The sequence below is a fragment of the Oryctolagus cuniculus genome, chromosome 1, assembly GCF_964237555.1.
Source record: "Oryctolagus cuniculus chromosome 1, mOryCun1.1, whole genome shotgun sequence".
NCBI classification, from domain to species: domain Eukaryota; kingdom Metazoa; phylum Chordata; class Mammalia; order Lagomorpha; family Leporidae; genus Oryctolagus; species Oryctolagus cuniculus.
Window position 1 is genome coordinate 224987395 of NC_091432.1, and position 15522 is coordinate 225002916.

The following is a 15522-nucleotide window of genomic DNA, read 5'->3' on the forward strand; positions in this document are numbered from 1 at the left end:
TAGCATTTTCTATGTGATGGAATCATGTGATAGACACTGGTATTTCAAACTTTTTCAAACGTTAGAAATTTTTGTGTTCTCTCACTATTTCCACAAAGGGCGTATCACCTTTAATATCCTATTACTATCAATTACATTTTAAAAATTTAAATTCAAAAGCACTGAGACCAAGCATTTGGCATGGTGGTTAAGATCCTGGTCCCACACTGGAGTGCCTGGGTTCAGTTCTGGCTCTTTATTCCAGCTTCCTGCTAATGCAGACACTGGGAGGCAATGGTGATAGGTCAAGTAACTGAGTTCCTATCATCCATGTGGGAGATTTGGCTACAGTTCCCAACTGTTGGCTCCTGGCTTCTGCCTCAGCCCAGACCTGGCTATTGTGGGGCATTTGGGGTATAATCAGCAGATGGCGTGTGTGTGTGTGTGTGTGTGTGTATCTCAAATAAATCAATAAATTTTAAAAAGTTTTTTTAGATATTCATTTACTTTAAAGGCAGAGTGACAAAGAGGAAGAGGCAGAGAGATAAAGAGAGAGCTCCTCCATCCACTAGTCCACTCCCCAAATGCCCACAATAGTCAGGGCTGGGCATGGCTGAAGCTAGGAGCCAGGAATTCCTTCTGAGTCATCAGTTGTTGCCTCCCAGGTGCATTAGTAGAAAGCTGGCTTGGAAGCAGAGTGGTCAGGACTTGAACTTGACAATCCAATATGGGATGCAGATGTCCCTAGTGACAGCTTAATCTGCTGTGTCACAACCTCCAACTCAAAAAAAAGTTTTTTTTTTTTAAAAGATCTATTTATTTATTTAAAAGAGTTACAAAGAGAGAGGGAGATACACACACACACACACACACATCTTCCATCCAGTGATTCACTCTCCAGATAGCTGCAACAGTAGGAGCTGGGGCAGGCCAAAGCTAGGAGACAAGAGCACCCTCTGGGTCTGCCATGTGGATGGCAGGGGCCCAAGCACTCGGACCATCTTCTACTGCTTTTCCAAGTCCATTAGCAGGGAGCTGGATCAGAAGTAGAGCATCCAGGACTTGAACTGGTACCTCTATGGGATGCCAGTGTTGCAGGTGGCAGCTTTACCTGCTATACCACAATGCTGGCCCCTCAAAAGAGTTTTTTAACAGCCCCAGAAGAAGCATCATATTTGTAAAATGTAAATTTAAAGATCTCAATGTCAATTAAATTTTAACAGAGTTAAACTTTCAATTTTCAAATTTAGACTTAAAATATGTAAAAGCTTAATGTTTATTTTAATTCTAAAAGCATCTAAAAGAAATCAATTAACTAAAATAATCCGAGTATAAATCAATATAAACTGAAAAATCTCCATAGGAACATTCCTGTCAAAGATATCAAAAAGCTTCTTGGTGGCTGGCGCCGTGGCTCACTTGGCTAACCCTCCACTTGCAGCGCCGGTACCTCAGGTTCTAGTCCTGGTTGGGGTGCCGGATTCTGTCCCGGTTGCTCCTCTTCCAGTCCAGCTCTTTGCTGTGGCCCGGGAAGGCAGTGGAGGATGGCCCAAGTGTTTGGGCTCTGCACCCACATGGGAGACCAGGAGGAAGCACCTGGCTCCTGGCTTCAGATTGGCACAGTGCGCCGGCTGTAGCGGCCATTTGTGGAGTGAACCAACGGAAGGAAGACCTTTCTCTCTTTCTGTCTCTCTAACTCTGCCTGTCAAAAACAAAACAAAACAAAACAAAACAAACAAAAAAAACCCCAAACTTCTTGGTAAAGCTGATCTACGTTCCAGTTCATAAATTTGAAATCTGTGAGGGCGACATTCAATAGCATTGATTCTCAGGTAAACTAGATCTTTTGAGACCTGGATTTCTGTGGTTTGGTATTCTGCAGATTGGCCTATTTCCTGAATGGGAGAAAACATGCCAATGGGGAAGAAAGTATGTATAATCTATATAGAGACTAAACTTCTTAAAATTATAGACTGGGACATTGATTGTGCAATTAAAGAAAATGAATATGATACAATATAATATTTGATATAGGAACGTGAAGAAAGCAGGACAGAAGTTAGAGTTGGAAAGATGAAATAAATCTGGGATTGAGAGTAGCAAACCAGGGGCCAGTGTCCTATGTAGCACACTGGGTTAAATCGCTGCTGGTTTGAGTCTTGCCTGCTCCACTTTTGATCTAGCTGCCTACTAATGTTCCTGGGAAAACAGCAGAAGATGGTCTAAGTGCTTGAGATCCTGCCACCCATAACAGAGACCTGGATGGAATTCCTGGTTCCTGGTTTCAGTTTGGTTCAGTCCTGGCTGTTGCAGCCATCTGGGGAGTGAACCAGTGGATGAAAAATTTCTGTCTCTCCCCCCATCTCCCTCTCTTAAATGTTCTCTCTCTCCCTCTCTCTCTGTAACTCTATCTTTCAAATAAATAAATAAATAAATAAATCTTTAAAAAAACCTTCCTTATTACTTTAAAAACAAAAAAAGAATACAAACCATATTCCTCTGATAAACTCCTGCTCATATATTTTATTTGCTAGAACCAACAGTATTTAGAATGAGTCTATATGAATTAGAATCAAATTCCACTTATATAATAGACAATCAAAAAAACTAGCTTTAATGAGACAAACATTTATTTCCTTCTCACTTGAAAGAAACCTAAAGGTGAGAGATCAACGGCTAGAATTGTGATTCCACATATCATCAGAGGCAGGGCTAGAAACCTTTTGTTGCACTATTCCAGCACTTAATTTCCATCTTCAGTGTTACTTCATGGTCCAAGTCAAGGGCTGCAAAAAGAGGGCAAAAAACGGACATTCCTTGTTGAAGCAATTCTTGTTGAGTAGCCTTGCTGGAAATCCCACACTAATTGCTTTTCCTTAGGGAACTTGAGACTAAGCTCTGCTCAAATTCAAGGGAAACAAGACAGTATATGGCCAGTTAAATTCAGATTTTGATGATAAGGAGGAAAGAAAGGATAAATGCTGGGTTAGTTAAAAATTATCCAACATATGGGCCAGTGCTGTGGCTAGCAGATTAAGCCTTGATCTGCAGCACTGGCTGGCATCCCATATAGGTGCTGGTTTGAGTTCTGGATACTCTACTTTTGATCCAGCTCCCTGCTGATGGCCTGGGAAAGCAGTGGAAGACAGCCCAAGTGCTTGGGCCCCTGCACCCATGCGGGAGACCTGGAAGAAACTCCTGGCTCCTGGCTTCAGATTGGCTCATCTCCAGCTGTTGTGGTCATTTGGGGAGTGAACCAGCAGATTGAAGACATTTCGCTCTCTCTTCTCTCTGTAAATCTACCTCTCAAATAAATAAATAATTAAAAAGAAAAAAACAGGGCCAGTGTTGTGACCCAGTGGGGTAAGCTACCTCCTATGACACCAGCTCTAGCCATTGCAGCCATTTGGGGAGTGAATGAGTAGATGAAAGACCTCTCTCTCCCTGTTTCTCCGTCTGTCTGTCTGTCTCTATCTCTGCCTTTCAAATAAATAAATAAATAAATCTTTTAAAAAATGTCCAACAGAGTGTTTTCTTCTTTTGAATTTGACATCCATGACTACTGATAAACAAATTATTAGAAAACAGTATACTGAGGCCGGCGCCGCGGCTCACTAGGCTAATCTTCCGCCTAGCGGCGCCGGCACACCGGGTTCTAGTCCCGGTTGGGACGCCGGATTCTGTCCCGGTTGCCCCTCTTCCAGGCCAGCTCTCTGCTGTGGCCAGGGAGTGCAGTGCAGGATGGCCCAGGTGCTTGGGCCCTGCACCCCATGGGAGACCAGGAAAAGTACCTGGCTCCTGGCTCCTGCCATCGGATCAGCGCGGTGCGCTGGCCGCAGTGCGCCGGCCGCGGCGGCCATTGGAGGGTGAACCAACAGCAAAGGAAGACCTTTCTCTCTGTCTCTCTCTCTCACTGTCCACTCTGCCTGTCAAAAAATTAAAAAAACAAACAAACAAACAAACAAACAAAAAAACAGTATACTGAAGGTCTGGTGCTGTAATGTAGCATGTAAAGCCACCGCCTGCAGTGCTGGCATCCCATATGGACACCAGTTCAAGTCCCGGCTATTCCACTTTCAATTCAGCTCTCTGCTATAGCCTGGGAAAGCAGTAGAAGATGGTCCCTGCACCCCTGTGGGAAACTTGGAAGAAGCTCCTGGCTCTTGGCTTCGGATCAACGCAACTCAGGTCATTGTAGCCATCTGGGGAGTGAACCAGTGGATACAAGACCTCTCTCTATATACATCCCCCCATCCCCCCTCTCTCTGTAAGTCTGCCTTTCAAATAAATAAATAAATCTTTTAAAAAAAGAAACATTATATTGAGCTCTAGCAGAACTATTAAAGGTTTTATTGGGGGGGATAGGGGCAAGGTAGCAATACAGAATATTTTTTTTTTTTTTTACAGGCAGAGTGGACAGTGAGAGAGAGAGAGACAGAGAGAAAGGTCTTCCTTTGCTGTTGGTTCACCCTCCAATGGCCGCCACGGCCAGCGCACTGCGGCCGGTGCACTGCGCTGATCCGAAGGCAGGAGCCAGGTGCTTCTCCTGGTCTCCCATGGGGTGCAGGGCCTAAGCACTTGGGCCATCCTCCACTGCACTCCCTGGCCACAGCAGAGAGCTGGCCTGGAAGAGGGGCAACCGGGACAGAATCCAGCGCCCCGACCAGGACTAGAACCCGGTGTGCCGGCGCTGCCAGGCAGAGGATTAGCCTATTGAGCTGCGGCACCGGCCCAGAATATTCTCTTTTAATAGAAGGTAGAATTCACAAAAAGTATATTGAAATATTTCATTTTAAGATTGTAATTTTATTTTTTAAAGCCATTTTTTCTACTAGTATGTACTCAACCAAAAACACCTTTTTCTGGCCATAGGTGGTCATCAGCCAGGTTGTCAAGAGAAGGGCAGGTGGCAGAGGTCAGCAGATAGCAGTCAGGGTGTCAGGCCTGGTCTTGTCAAGCAGAGCTTTCTATTACAAACTGATCCTCAGTTGTAGCAAAGATGATATTTATGTATTGATAACAATGTTTGGGGTCATAATTATTCTTCAGTTTTTATGGCTTCAGCAGTCACTTCTTACCTCATTATACAGTTTCTTCCTAATCCTTTTCTCCCCAACGCCTAGCAACAACCAATGTACTTTCTGTTTCTATAGATTTACTTAGGGAAACCTCCCATCATTGTCAACCTTGTCTTCACCTAACGCATCATTTAGCTTCCCTTACAATATGTTAAGATTTCAGAGAGAGTCTTGCACCTCTTCCCCGTCTCTCACACAACCTCCTTCCCACTTAGATGTCTTGTGCACTAAGTAAAGTGATCTTATCTTTCTTAGCCATTGATATTTGTGTCATGCATTTACCTACTTACTTACATTCCTAGAATTTTGGTGTTGGATACTGTGCCTTTTAATTAAGTCTTGTAGCATTGTCATTTATGGTTGGGAAATGGTCTTCATATACTTGCAACTGCAGCGTATCAGCAATACACAGACCTATAGGGGTAACAGCACACGTCAGCATGCGAGCAGATTCTGAGTATTCTTTCAAATTCTTCTATTTTTCTTTATATGTGGAAAGGAAGAAAATCATATACTATGCTTTTCTCCTCTACATTTCTCTCTAGTTCTTGGAAGCTTTATTTAGTGACCCTTATTTCCCTAAGTAATTAAGATTTTAAAATATTTCTTTGTTTTCACCTACTTGAAAGGCAGAGTGATACACACACAGTGGGGGGGGGAGGGGAAAGAGAGACAGGGAGGGAAGGAAGGAGAGAGGGAAGAAGGGAGAGGGGGAGGGAAGAAGGGAGGGAGGGAGGGGGGAGAGAGAGAGAGAGAGAGAGAGAGAGAGAGGCAGAGACAGAGAGGATCTTCTATTCATTGTTTTACTCTCCAAATGCCCACAACAGACAGGGCTAGGCCAGGCTGAAGCTTGGAACCTGGAACTCCATCTGGGTCTTCTATGTTGGTGGCAGGGGTCCAAGCATTTGAGCCATCATCTGCTGCCTCCCAGACGAATTAACAGGAAGCATTAGATTGGCAGCAGAGGAGACAGGCTTCAAATTGGCACCTTGGTATGTGATGTAGGCATCCCAATTGGCAGCTTAACCTATGGCATCAACACTTATCCTTTAATTAACATTTGAAGAGTTTGTGCTGGACTAGCCACTGTTCCAGCTAAATATAAATACAACAGTGAACAAGAGGGGCTGGTGCTGTGGTGCAGTGGATTAATGCCCTGGCCTGAAGTGCCGACATCCCATATGGGTGCCAGTTCTAGTCCCGGCTGCTCCACTTCCGATCCAGCTCTCTGCTATGCCTGGGAAAGCAGTAGAAGATGGCCCAAGTCCTTGGGCCCCTGCGCCTACATGGGAGACCCAGAGGAAGCTCCTGGCTCTTGGCTTCGGATCAGTGGAGCTCTGGCCATTGCAGCCATCTGGGGAGTGAACCAGCAGATGGAAGACACCTCTCTCTGTCTCTACCTCTCTCTGTAACTCTTTCAAATAAATAAATCTTAAAAAAACAGTAAACAAGAAAGACAAAAATCTCTGCCTTCATGGAACTTATATAAGAGAATCTTAAAATAGCTAGTGGAAAATAGATATAATGAAAAGAAAATTTTTGCACCAAAAGAAATTTATACTAATTCATTATAACATGACTGAACAGCATCTAACTTGAAGCACTAATAAGGATTGGGCATCAGTTTGAAAAGAGTCCCTATTGGAACAACATAAATTCTACTAAAAATTGAAACAAGAACAAACATCTAATTTATTTGGTGAAACTAGGGTGGAAGAATAGTAAAATCATTACAAAAAGTTTATGTGGAAAATGTCCCAAAGAAATCAGCAGTTTGAAAGTGGATAATTCATTTTAAGAAGGGATGAGACAGTTTTGAAAATGAAGCCTTCAGTGGCAGACCAATCACATTAATTTTTGAGGAAAAAATTAATCTTGTTCATGCCCTAATTAAAGAGGTCCTATGATTCCCAGCAGAAGTTATAGTCAGTACCATAGACACCTCAATTGGTTCAGCTTATACATTCTGATTGAAAAATTAAAATTGAGTAACTTATTGCTTGATGGATGCAAAAATTGCCATGCTCAAATTACTTTCAGACAAGAGCAGAACATTCAATGGAGATTTTAAATAAGTAGAATAAAGATCCTCATAATTAGGGATGAAACATGACTTTACTGGTATGATCCTGAAGACAAAGCACAATCAAAGCAATGGCTACCAAGAGGTGAAAATGGTTTAGTCAAGGCAAAAGTGGATCAGTCAAGAGCAAAGGTCATAGCAACAGATTCTGTAGGATTCTCAAGGCATTTTGCTTATTGACCTTCTGGATGGCTAAAGAACAATGCCATCTGCTTATTATGACAGGGTTTTGAGAAAGCTAGCCAAAGCTTTACCAGAAAAGCACTGAAGAAACTTCACTAGAGAGTCCTTCTCCAACATGACAATGCTCCTATTCATTCCTCATTAAACAAGCACAATTTTGTGAGTGTTTCAATAAAAAAATCATTGGGTATCCACTTTATAGTCCTGATTAGGCTCCTTCTGACTTCTGTTTCCTACTCTTTAAAAAAAAAAAATTATTGGGGCTGGTGCTGTGGCCCAGTAGGTTAATTCTCTGCCTGTGACACTGGCATCCCACATGGGCACCAGTTCTAGTCCTGGCTTCTCCACTTCCAATCCAGCTCTCTGCTATGGCCTAGAAAAGCAATGGAAGATGGCCCAAGCACTGTGCCACTGCACCCGCACGGGAGACCTGGAAGAAGCTCCAGGCTCCTGGCTTTGGATTGGCTCAGCTCTGGTCGTTGCAGCCATTTGGGGAGTGAGTCAATGGATGGAAGACCTTTCTGTGTCTCTCTCTCACTGTCTGTAACTCTACCTCTCAAATAAATAAATAAAATCTTAAAAAAAATTACTGATTTATTTGAGAGGTAGTTACAGACAGAAAGAGAAAGATCGATCGATCGATCGATCTATCTTCCATCTGCTAGTTTACTCTTCAAATGGCTGCAATGGCTGGAGCTGAGCCAGATTGAAGCAAGGAGCCAGTAGCTTCTTCGAGGTCTCCCACATGGGTGCAGGAATCCAAGAACTTGGGCCAACCTCTGCTGCTTTCCCCAGCGCATTAGCAGGGAGCTGGATTGGAAATAGAACAGCCAGAACAGAAACCAGTACCCATGTAACACTGTAGACAGTGGCTTTACCCACTACATGATAGCACAGGTCCCAAAGATTTTTTTAAGAGTAGGAAACAGGGGCTGGCATTGTGGCTAAAGTCACATGTGCTATAGGCTAAAGCCACCATGTGCAACAAAGGCATCCCTTATGGGTACTGGTTCAAGTCCTAGCTGCTCCACTTCCAGTCCAGCTCACTCTTAATGTGCCTGGGAAAGCAGCTGTAGATGACCCAAATACTTGGGCCCCTGCATCCATATGGGAGACTTGAAAGAAGTTCTTGATCCTGGCTTTAGATTGGCCCAGCTCCAGCCATGTATATCATATATATATGTATGTACATATATACACACATATATATGATATCATATATATGTATATATATCATATATGTGCGTATACATATATATCATATATATGTGTATATATATCAAAGAAACAACTTGCCTTTTTAAACATAACTTCAATGCTATTATCACACCCCAAAAAGTCAATAGTAATTTCTTAGTATCATCAAATATTCAGCTGGTAGTTATATTTCCCCCAGTATCTCATGAACTTTTAAAATAAAGTAGAAGTGGAATAGTTTCTGCTAGTTCTAGAGTAATTTCCTTTAAGGTACAAAAGTAAAAATATTAATTATATACCAACAACTTTTCTAGATTCAGTCCGTTCTGCTATAGGTATATGCCTGAATGTTAATTAATTCATAATGAATGGTACTTGGGAAATGAAAGGAATGTATTACATTGATTCATATGCATTTTTCTAGCATATTAATATTTTTTACCACTATCTAAAGCAGCTGAACACAAAGGCCACTACCTAGTGGAATGCTGCCAGAAATGAGAAGTGGAGTCCTACAACAAGAGGCCCATTCTCCCTACACTTTCTTGGCTCACTTTGGTCATCAGACTCCCAGATCTTTTGCATTTAGTTATGTCCATAATTCAGCAGCCTCAGCCTTCCTCACACCTCCTTATGTCAAGCTACCTTCAACTTCTATTTTTTTAGGTAAATTATTGTGCTTTTAGAATTTAGTATCATTGTAACTTTATCAGGATTGTTATTCTTTGGTGGTGGTAGTTATTGTTGATGATGCAGTGGTTAGAAAGTTGCATTGGTTTTTAGCAGCCTGCCCTAATGCTATTTTTCATCATAACAGAAAGGTCATTAATTATTATAGAACTTACTAGGCAGGTTAAAATATTAAGTTTGTGAGCAATAAAATAAATATTTTTAAAAATTATTTATAAGTGGTATTGATTTGCAATGTGACCTATAATTTGGGAGAGAACTCAGGAATGCATTCCATTGTTAAACCCCAGCAAATCAGAAAGGTTTTAGGGAAATGGAACCCTGAAATTATTGCTCACAAACTGATGGCTTATAAATATATTACATGGTCAAAATATGGTCAAAGACATAGTTTTTTTTTTTAATCCAAGATTATGAGAGCATAAAATATGCTAATACCAAAGTCCTGGTTGAAATGTCAATAAAATAAAAATAGATTAAAATGAATATACTACTCCTTATTTCAACATCATATAGCACATCAGCTACTTACCTTTATTTGTAATGCCAACACCTTGAATTTCCCAGGTAGTTGGTAAATCAGGTAGCACCAATTTTAGCTGATGCCTAGAAGATAAAATGTTTCATAGTCATTGAATGCAGGTGAACCTTGATTAACTTGAATCAACTTATCATGCTCTATTAATCAGAATATTTGTGCTTTTCTAATATGGTCTCTTAAGGCAAATCACAAAGAAGTAAGCTTAAATCACTGGCCATGAGTGGAGATGAGTTTAAGAAAAGATGAAAGGTCACAGGGTAGATGTGGGCATTGACCTAGCATTTAAGCTGCTGACTGGGATGCCTGCATCCTGCACCAGAGTGCCTGCATTCAATACCAGGTGGACTTCTGACTCCAGGTTCCCTGAGGGGCAGAGGTGATGGTTCAAGTAGTTGGGTTCCTGCCACCCATATGGAAGACTTGGATTATGTTCTGATTGTTGGTTTTAGCCTGTGGCATTATGGGTATCTGATAGTAAACGAAGATGGAAGTTTTTTGTCTATCTCTCTGCCTCTATCTCTCTGACTCTCAAATAAATAACAAAACTGAACAACAGAGGATAATAGGGTCTCTTACATATTCAGAACAAATAATATATATTTTAAAAAAGTTGAAGCATATGGAGTTCTCATTTGTGTAAGTCAAATATGTTCGAATACAGGCAGATAAATATGGTTCAACAAAATACATACTCCTGGAGTTCCAAAATGGCAGAGTAGGAAGGGAGCTTACTGCTCTAGTCCAGGAGAAGATAGTTTTTTAAAAAAAGTGGCGATAGTGTAGTTTCAGGGAAGAGTTAGGGAAAAAACAGCAGAGGAAATTCTACCGAAATTAGAGGGACACAGTAGACCTATGTGGAGGGCATGGGCGCCCACAACTTGGGACTCCAACATCCGAGAGCCTATGCACCAGCGCTGGAAAGTGAGGTGAGATCAGACCACAGCAGCCCAAGCCACTGCTGAAAAAGCAGCAGGAAGAGCCTAGAGGGAACCAGGCTTGGAGCTCTGTGGGGGTAAGTGTACCAGCCAAACTACAGGAGAAAAAAAGAGCGGAGGGGAGGGGAGGGGAGGGGAGGGGAGGGGAGGGAAGGGAAAGGAAAGGAAAGGAAAGGAAAGGAAAGGAAAGGAAAGGAAAGGAAAGGAAAGGAAAAAGAAAAGGGTGGGATGGACACATTTCTCTCTCCCCAATCACTTTACAAAGGCATACTGTAACAAGCCAATAGAGCAGGAGCCATTTTGGACATATGTAACAGCTGTGCCAGCTTGTGTCTGCACCCAGCAATCAGATGAGTCGAGATTCCTGACTCTGGTGGGGAGAACTAACAGAGGGCTAGGAACTTATGACTGTGTAAAGCTTCTGAACTGGGACTGTGAAAAAATTTGAGGGTGTGTGGGAGGACTCATGGTGTGGCTGGGACTTTGGGCAGTTTCAGTGGGAGATTCCACACACGTGGGGGTTCCTAGTTACCTGGTGAGAGACACTGCTGGGGAATCTGAACTTACACTGGGGACTGCACAGATCCTTTGTGTGGTCCTTGGGACAGAAAGGACAAATATTATACACACTGGGGCTAGCACTCAGGCTCTGGTCTCCATTGAAGAGAGCTCAGCTGAGAAGAATATACCTCCCTTCTGATTAACAGAGATTGATTTGCCATGCCAAACCCGGGTGTGTCACCTTAGGCATGCCCTTAACCCTGGAGAACTGAACAGAGCTTTCTGGCCACACCCACTACAAGCCTCTAGAGATTCACTGAAAGCAGATATTCCACTTATCTACAGAGTCACAGTACAATGATAAAAGCCGCCACAGCAAAAAAAAAAAAAAAAAAAAAAAAAAAGTAAAGAAGAAGAAGGATAAGGAGGAGGAGGAGGAGGGAGAGGAGGAGGAGGAGGAGGAGGAGGAAGGAGAGTTATCTCCACAAATGCCGAACAACAAACACAGCAATCCAGGAAACAAGAATAAGGAAGACAACATGACGCCCACAAAAGAACATGACACTTCAATACTAGATTGTGAAAATGAGGAGATAGAAGAAATGCAAGAAATGGAACCCAAAAAATTGATCATAAGATGACATAGAAGTAATCAAAAGCAATGCACGAACTACTGAAATCCATGCAGTATATGAAAGAAAATTTCTCCCATGAAATTGAGATCTTAAAGAAGAACCAAAATGAAATGAAAAATTCAATAGAATATGAAATTGAGATCTTAAAGAGAAATAGAAATGAAGAAATCAATAGAACAAATAAAAAATGCAGTGGAGAGCCTTAAAAACACAATTGGTGAAGCAGAAGAGAGAATATCGGACTTAGAAGACAAAACACAGGAAAGTATACAGTTAAACCAAAGACAAGAAGAGGAAATTAGAAAATTAAAAAACACTGTTGGGAATCTACAGGATACTATAAAAAAATACCTATCATATCGGTTCTAGGAGTTCCTGAAAGCATGGAGAGAAAGAAAGGATTAGAAGGCCTTTTTCAGTGAAAAATAGCAGAAAACTTCCCAGGTTTGGAGAAAGAAAGAGCCATCCAAGTACAGGAAGCAAACAGAACTCAAAATAGACATGACCAGAAAAGATCCTCATCATGACACATTGTAGTCAAACTCACCACAATGAAACATAAAGAGAAGATTCAAAATGTGTACAAAAGGAACACCAGACTACTTTTAGAGGACCTCCAATTACACTCACAGCAGACTTCTCATCAGAAGCCCTACAGGCTAGGAGAGAATGGTGAGATATAGCCCAAGACTTAAGAGAAAAAAACTGTCATCCCAGAATATTATACCTTGCAAAGCTCTCTTTTGTGAATGAAGGTGAAATAAAGACCTCCCGGCCGGCGCCGTGGTTCAACAGGCTAATCCTCCGCCTTGCAGCGCCGGCACACCGGGTTCTTGTCCTGGTTGGGGCACCAGATTCTGCACCGGTTGCCCCTCTTCCAGGCCAGCTCTCTGCTGTGGCCAGGGAGTGCAGTGGAGGATGGCCCAAGTGCTTGGGCCCTGCACCCCATGGGAGACCAGGATAAGCACCTGGCTCCTGCCATCAGATCAGCGCAGTGCGCCGGCCGCAGCACGCTGGCCTTGGCGGCCATTGGAGGGTGAACCAACGGCAAAAGGAAGACCTTTCTCTCTGTCTCTCTCTCTCACTGTCCACTCTGCCTGTAAAAAAGAAAAAAGAAAGAAAGAAAGAAAGATAGATAGATAGATAGATAGATAGATAGATAGATAGATGTGGGGAGCAGGGCCCTGTGGGGAGCAGGGCCCATCTCCCGCAACATGGCAAAATAAGACGAGACTAGACTACTGAGACTATTGAGACTAACTCTCTGCACCTGATCTCCCACCATATGGCGCTGAGAGGGAGTAAACAAATCTTACACAGCTGCTTCGTTAATTAGCTGATTCTTGATCCAACCTGTGATTGGAGAACAGCGTGCTCAGCACATGGGCAGCAGAGCACGGATTGGTGGGAGAGGACTATAAAGGCGAGATAGAAGTGGCATAGGGGGATTTGCTTATGTGCCACGAGGCGCCGCAGACATCTCACACCACGCGCCTAAAGAATAACAAGAATGCGGATACACACCAAGTGGAATGTGGTTAGAATGCGGTTAGCACAGGAGCAAACTTGAGCGCACAACGCAGAGTCATTTGCTTAAACAACAGCGTCCGGTCCGGTGTCATTCTCCCGCAAGCCCGCGGAGGAGCGACAAAAGAAAGAAAGAACATTCCTCAACAAATCAAGGCAATTTATGACAAACCCACAGCCAGCATCATATTGAATAGGGAAAAGTTGGAAGCATTTCCACTGAGGTCCGGTACAAGACAAGGATGCCCACTGTCAGTATTGCTATTCAATATAGTCCTAGAAATTTTAGCCAGAGCCATTAGGCAAGAAAATAAATCAAATTATCCCTATTTGCAGATGACATGATTCTTTATTTAGGGGATCCAAAGAACTCCACTAAAAGACTACTGGAACTCATAGAAGAGTTTGGTAAAGTAGCAGGATATAAAATCAATGCACAAAAATCAACAACCATTGTATACATAGACAATGCCACAAGTGAGAAAGAACTTCTAAAATCAAATACCTTGGAATAAACTTAATCAAGATGTCAAAGATCTCTATGATGAGAATTACAAAACATTAAAGAAATAAATAGAAGATAAAAAAGAAGACCTAAATGAAAGATTTCTGAGAGTGAGATCCCAGTAGAAAGAACAGGGCCATCAAAGAAGGAGGTACCTTTCTCTGAAGGGAGGAGAGAAATTCCACTTTGACTATGACCTTGTCTGAATATGATCGAAGTTGGCGAACTCAAAAGGCTTCCATAGCTTTGGCAACTCATGACTAGAGCCTATGGAGATTATTCACGCCATAAACAAGAGTGTCAAATTGTTAAGTCAACAACAGGAGTCACTGTGTACTTACTCCTCATATGGGATCTCTGTCCTTAATGTGTTGTCCAATGTGAAGTAATGCTATAACTAGTACTGAAACAGTATTTTACACTTTATGTTCTGTGTGGGTGCAAACTGATGAAATCTTTACTTAATATATAGTTAATTGATCTTCTGTATATAAAGATAATTGAAAATGAATCTTGATGTGAATGGAATGGGAGAGGGAGCGGGAGATGGGAGGGGTGCGAGTGGGAGGGAAGTTATGGGGGGGGCATTGTAATCCATAAACTGTACTTTGGAAATTTATATTTACTAAATAAAAGTTAAAAAAAAGAAATAGAAGATAAAAAATAACAGAATAATCTTCCATGTTCATGGATTGGCAGAATCAATATCATCAAAATGTCCATTCTTCCAAAAGCAATTTACAGGTTCAATGCCAATCAAAATCCCAAAGATATTCTTCTCAGATCTAGAAAAAATGATACTGAAATTCATATGGAGACACAGGAGACTTTGAATAGCTAAAGCAATCTTACACAATAAAACAAAGCCAGAGGCATCACAATATCAGATTTCAAGACATACTACAGGGCTGTTATAACCAAAACAACCTGGTACTGGTACAAAAACAGATGGATAGACCAATGGAACAGAAAAGAAACACCAGAAATCAATCCAAACATCTAGATCCAACTTTTATTTGATTAGGGAGATGAAACTAATTCCTGGAGCAATGACAGCAGATTCAACAAGCAGTGCTAGGAAAACTAAATCTCCACATGCAGAAGTATGAGGCAAGACCTCTACCTTACACCTTACACAAAAATCCACTCAACATGGATTAAAGATCTAAATCTAAACCCAACACTATCAAATTATTACAGAACATTAGAGAAACCCTGCAAGATGTTGGCATAGGCAAAGACTTCTTGGAAAAGACCCCAGAAGCACAGGCAGCCATATCCAAAATTAACAACTGGGATTAAATCAAATTTAGAAGTTTCTGTATGGCAAAGTGACAGGAAAGTGAAGAGCAACCAACAGAATGGGAGAAATTATTTGCAAACTAGGCAACCGATAAAGGATTAATAACCAGAATCTACAAAGAGGTCAAGGAACTCCACAACAACAAAACAAAGAACCCACTTAAGAGATGGGCCAAGGACCTAAATAGACATTTTTCAAAAGAGGAAATCCAAATGGCCAACAGATACAAGAAAAAATGTTCAGGATCACTAGCTGTCAGTCAAATGCAAATCAAAACCACAGTGAAGTTTCACCTCACTCCAGTTAGAATGGCTTTCATACAGAAATCAACAAACAACAAATGCTGGCAAGGATGTGGGGAAAAG

The 15522-nt window shown here is 41.8% G+C and overlaps 1 protein-coding gene across 1 annotated transcript in view; it reads right to left on the reverse strand.

Annotated features, from left to right (window-relative positions):
- Nucleotides 1–2587: 2587 nt before the first annotated feature.
- Nucleotides 2588–15522, reverse strand: part of LOC103352041 (complement C5) — a gene marked incomplete at its 5' end in the record, with an annotated part of 65455 nt that continues 52520 nt past the window's right edge. Inside the window, 3 exon segments of the mRNA XM_070056211.1 lie at nucleotides 2588–2765; nucleotides 5352–5471; nucleotides 9743–9816. Coding sequence (XP_069912312.1) covers nucleotides 5386–5471; nucleotides 9743–9816 — 160 coding nt within the window.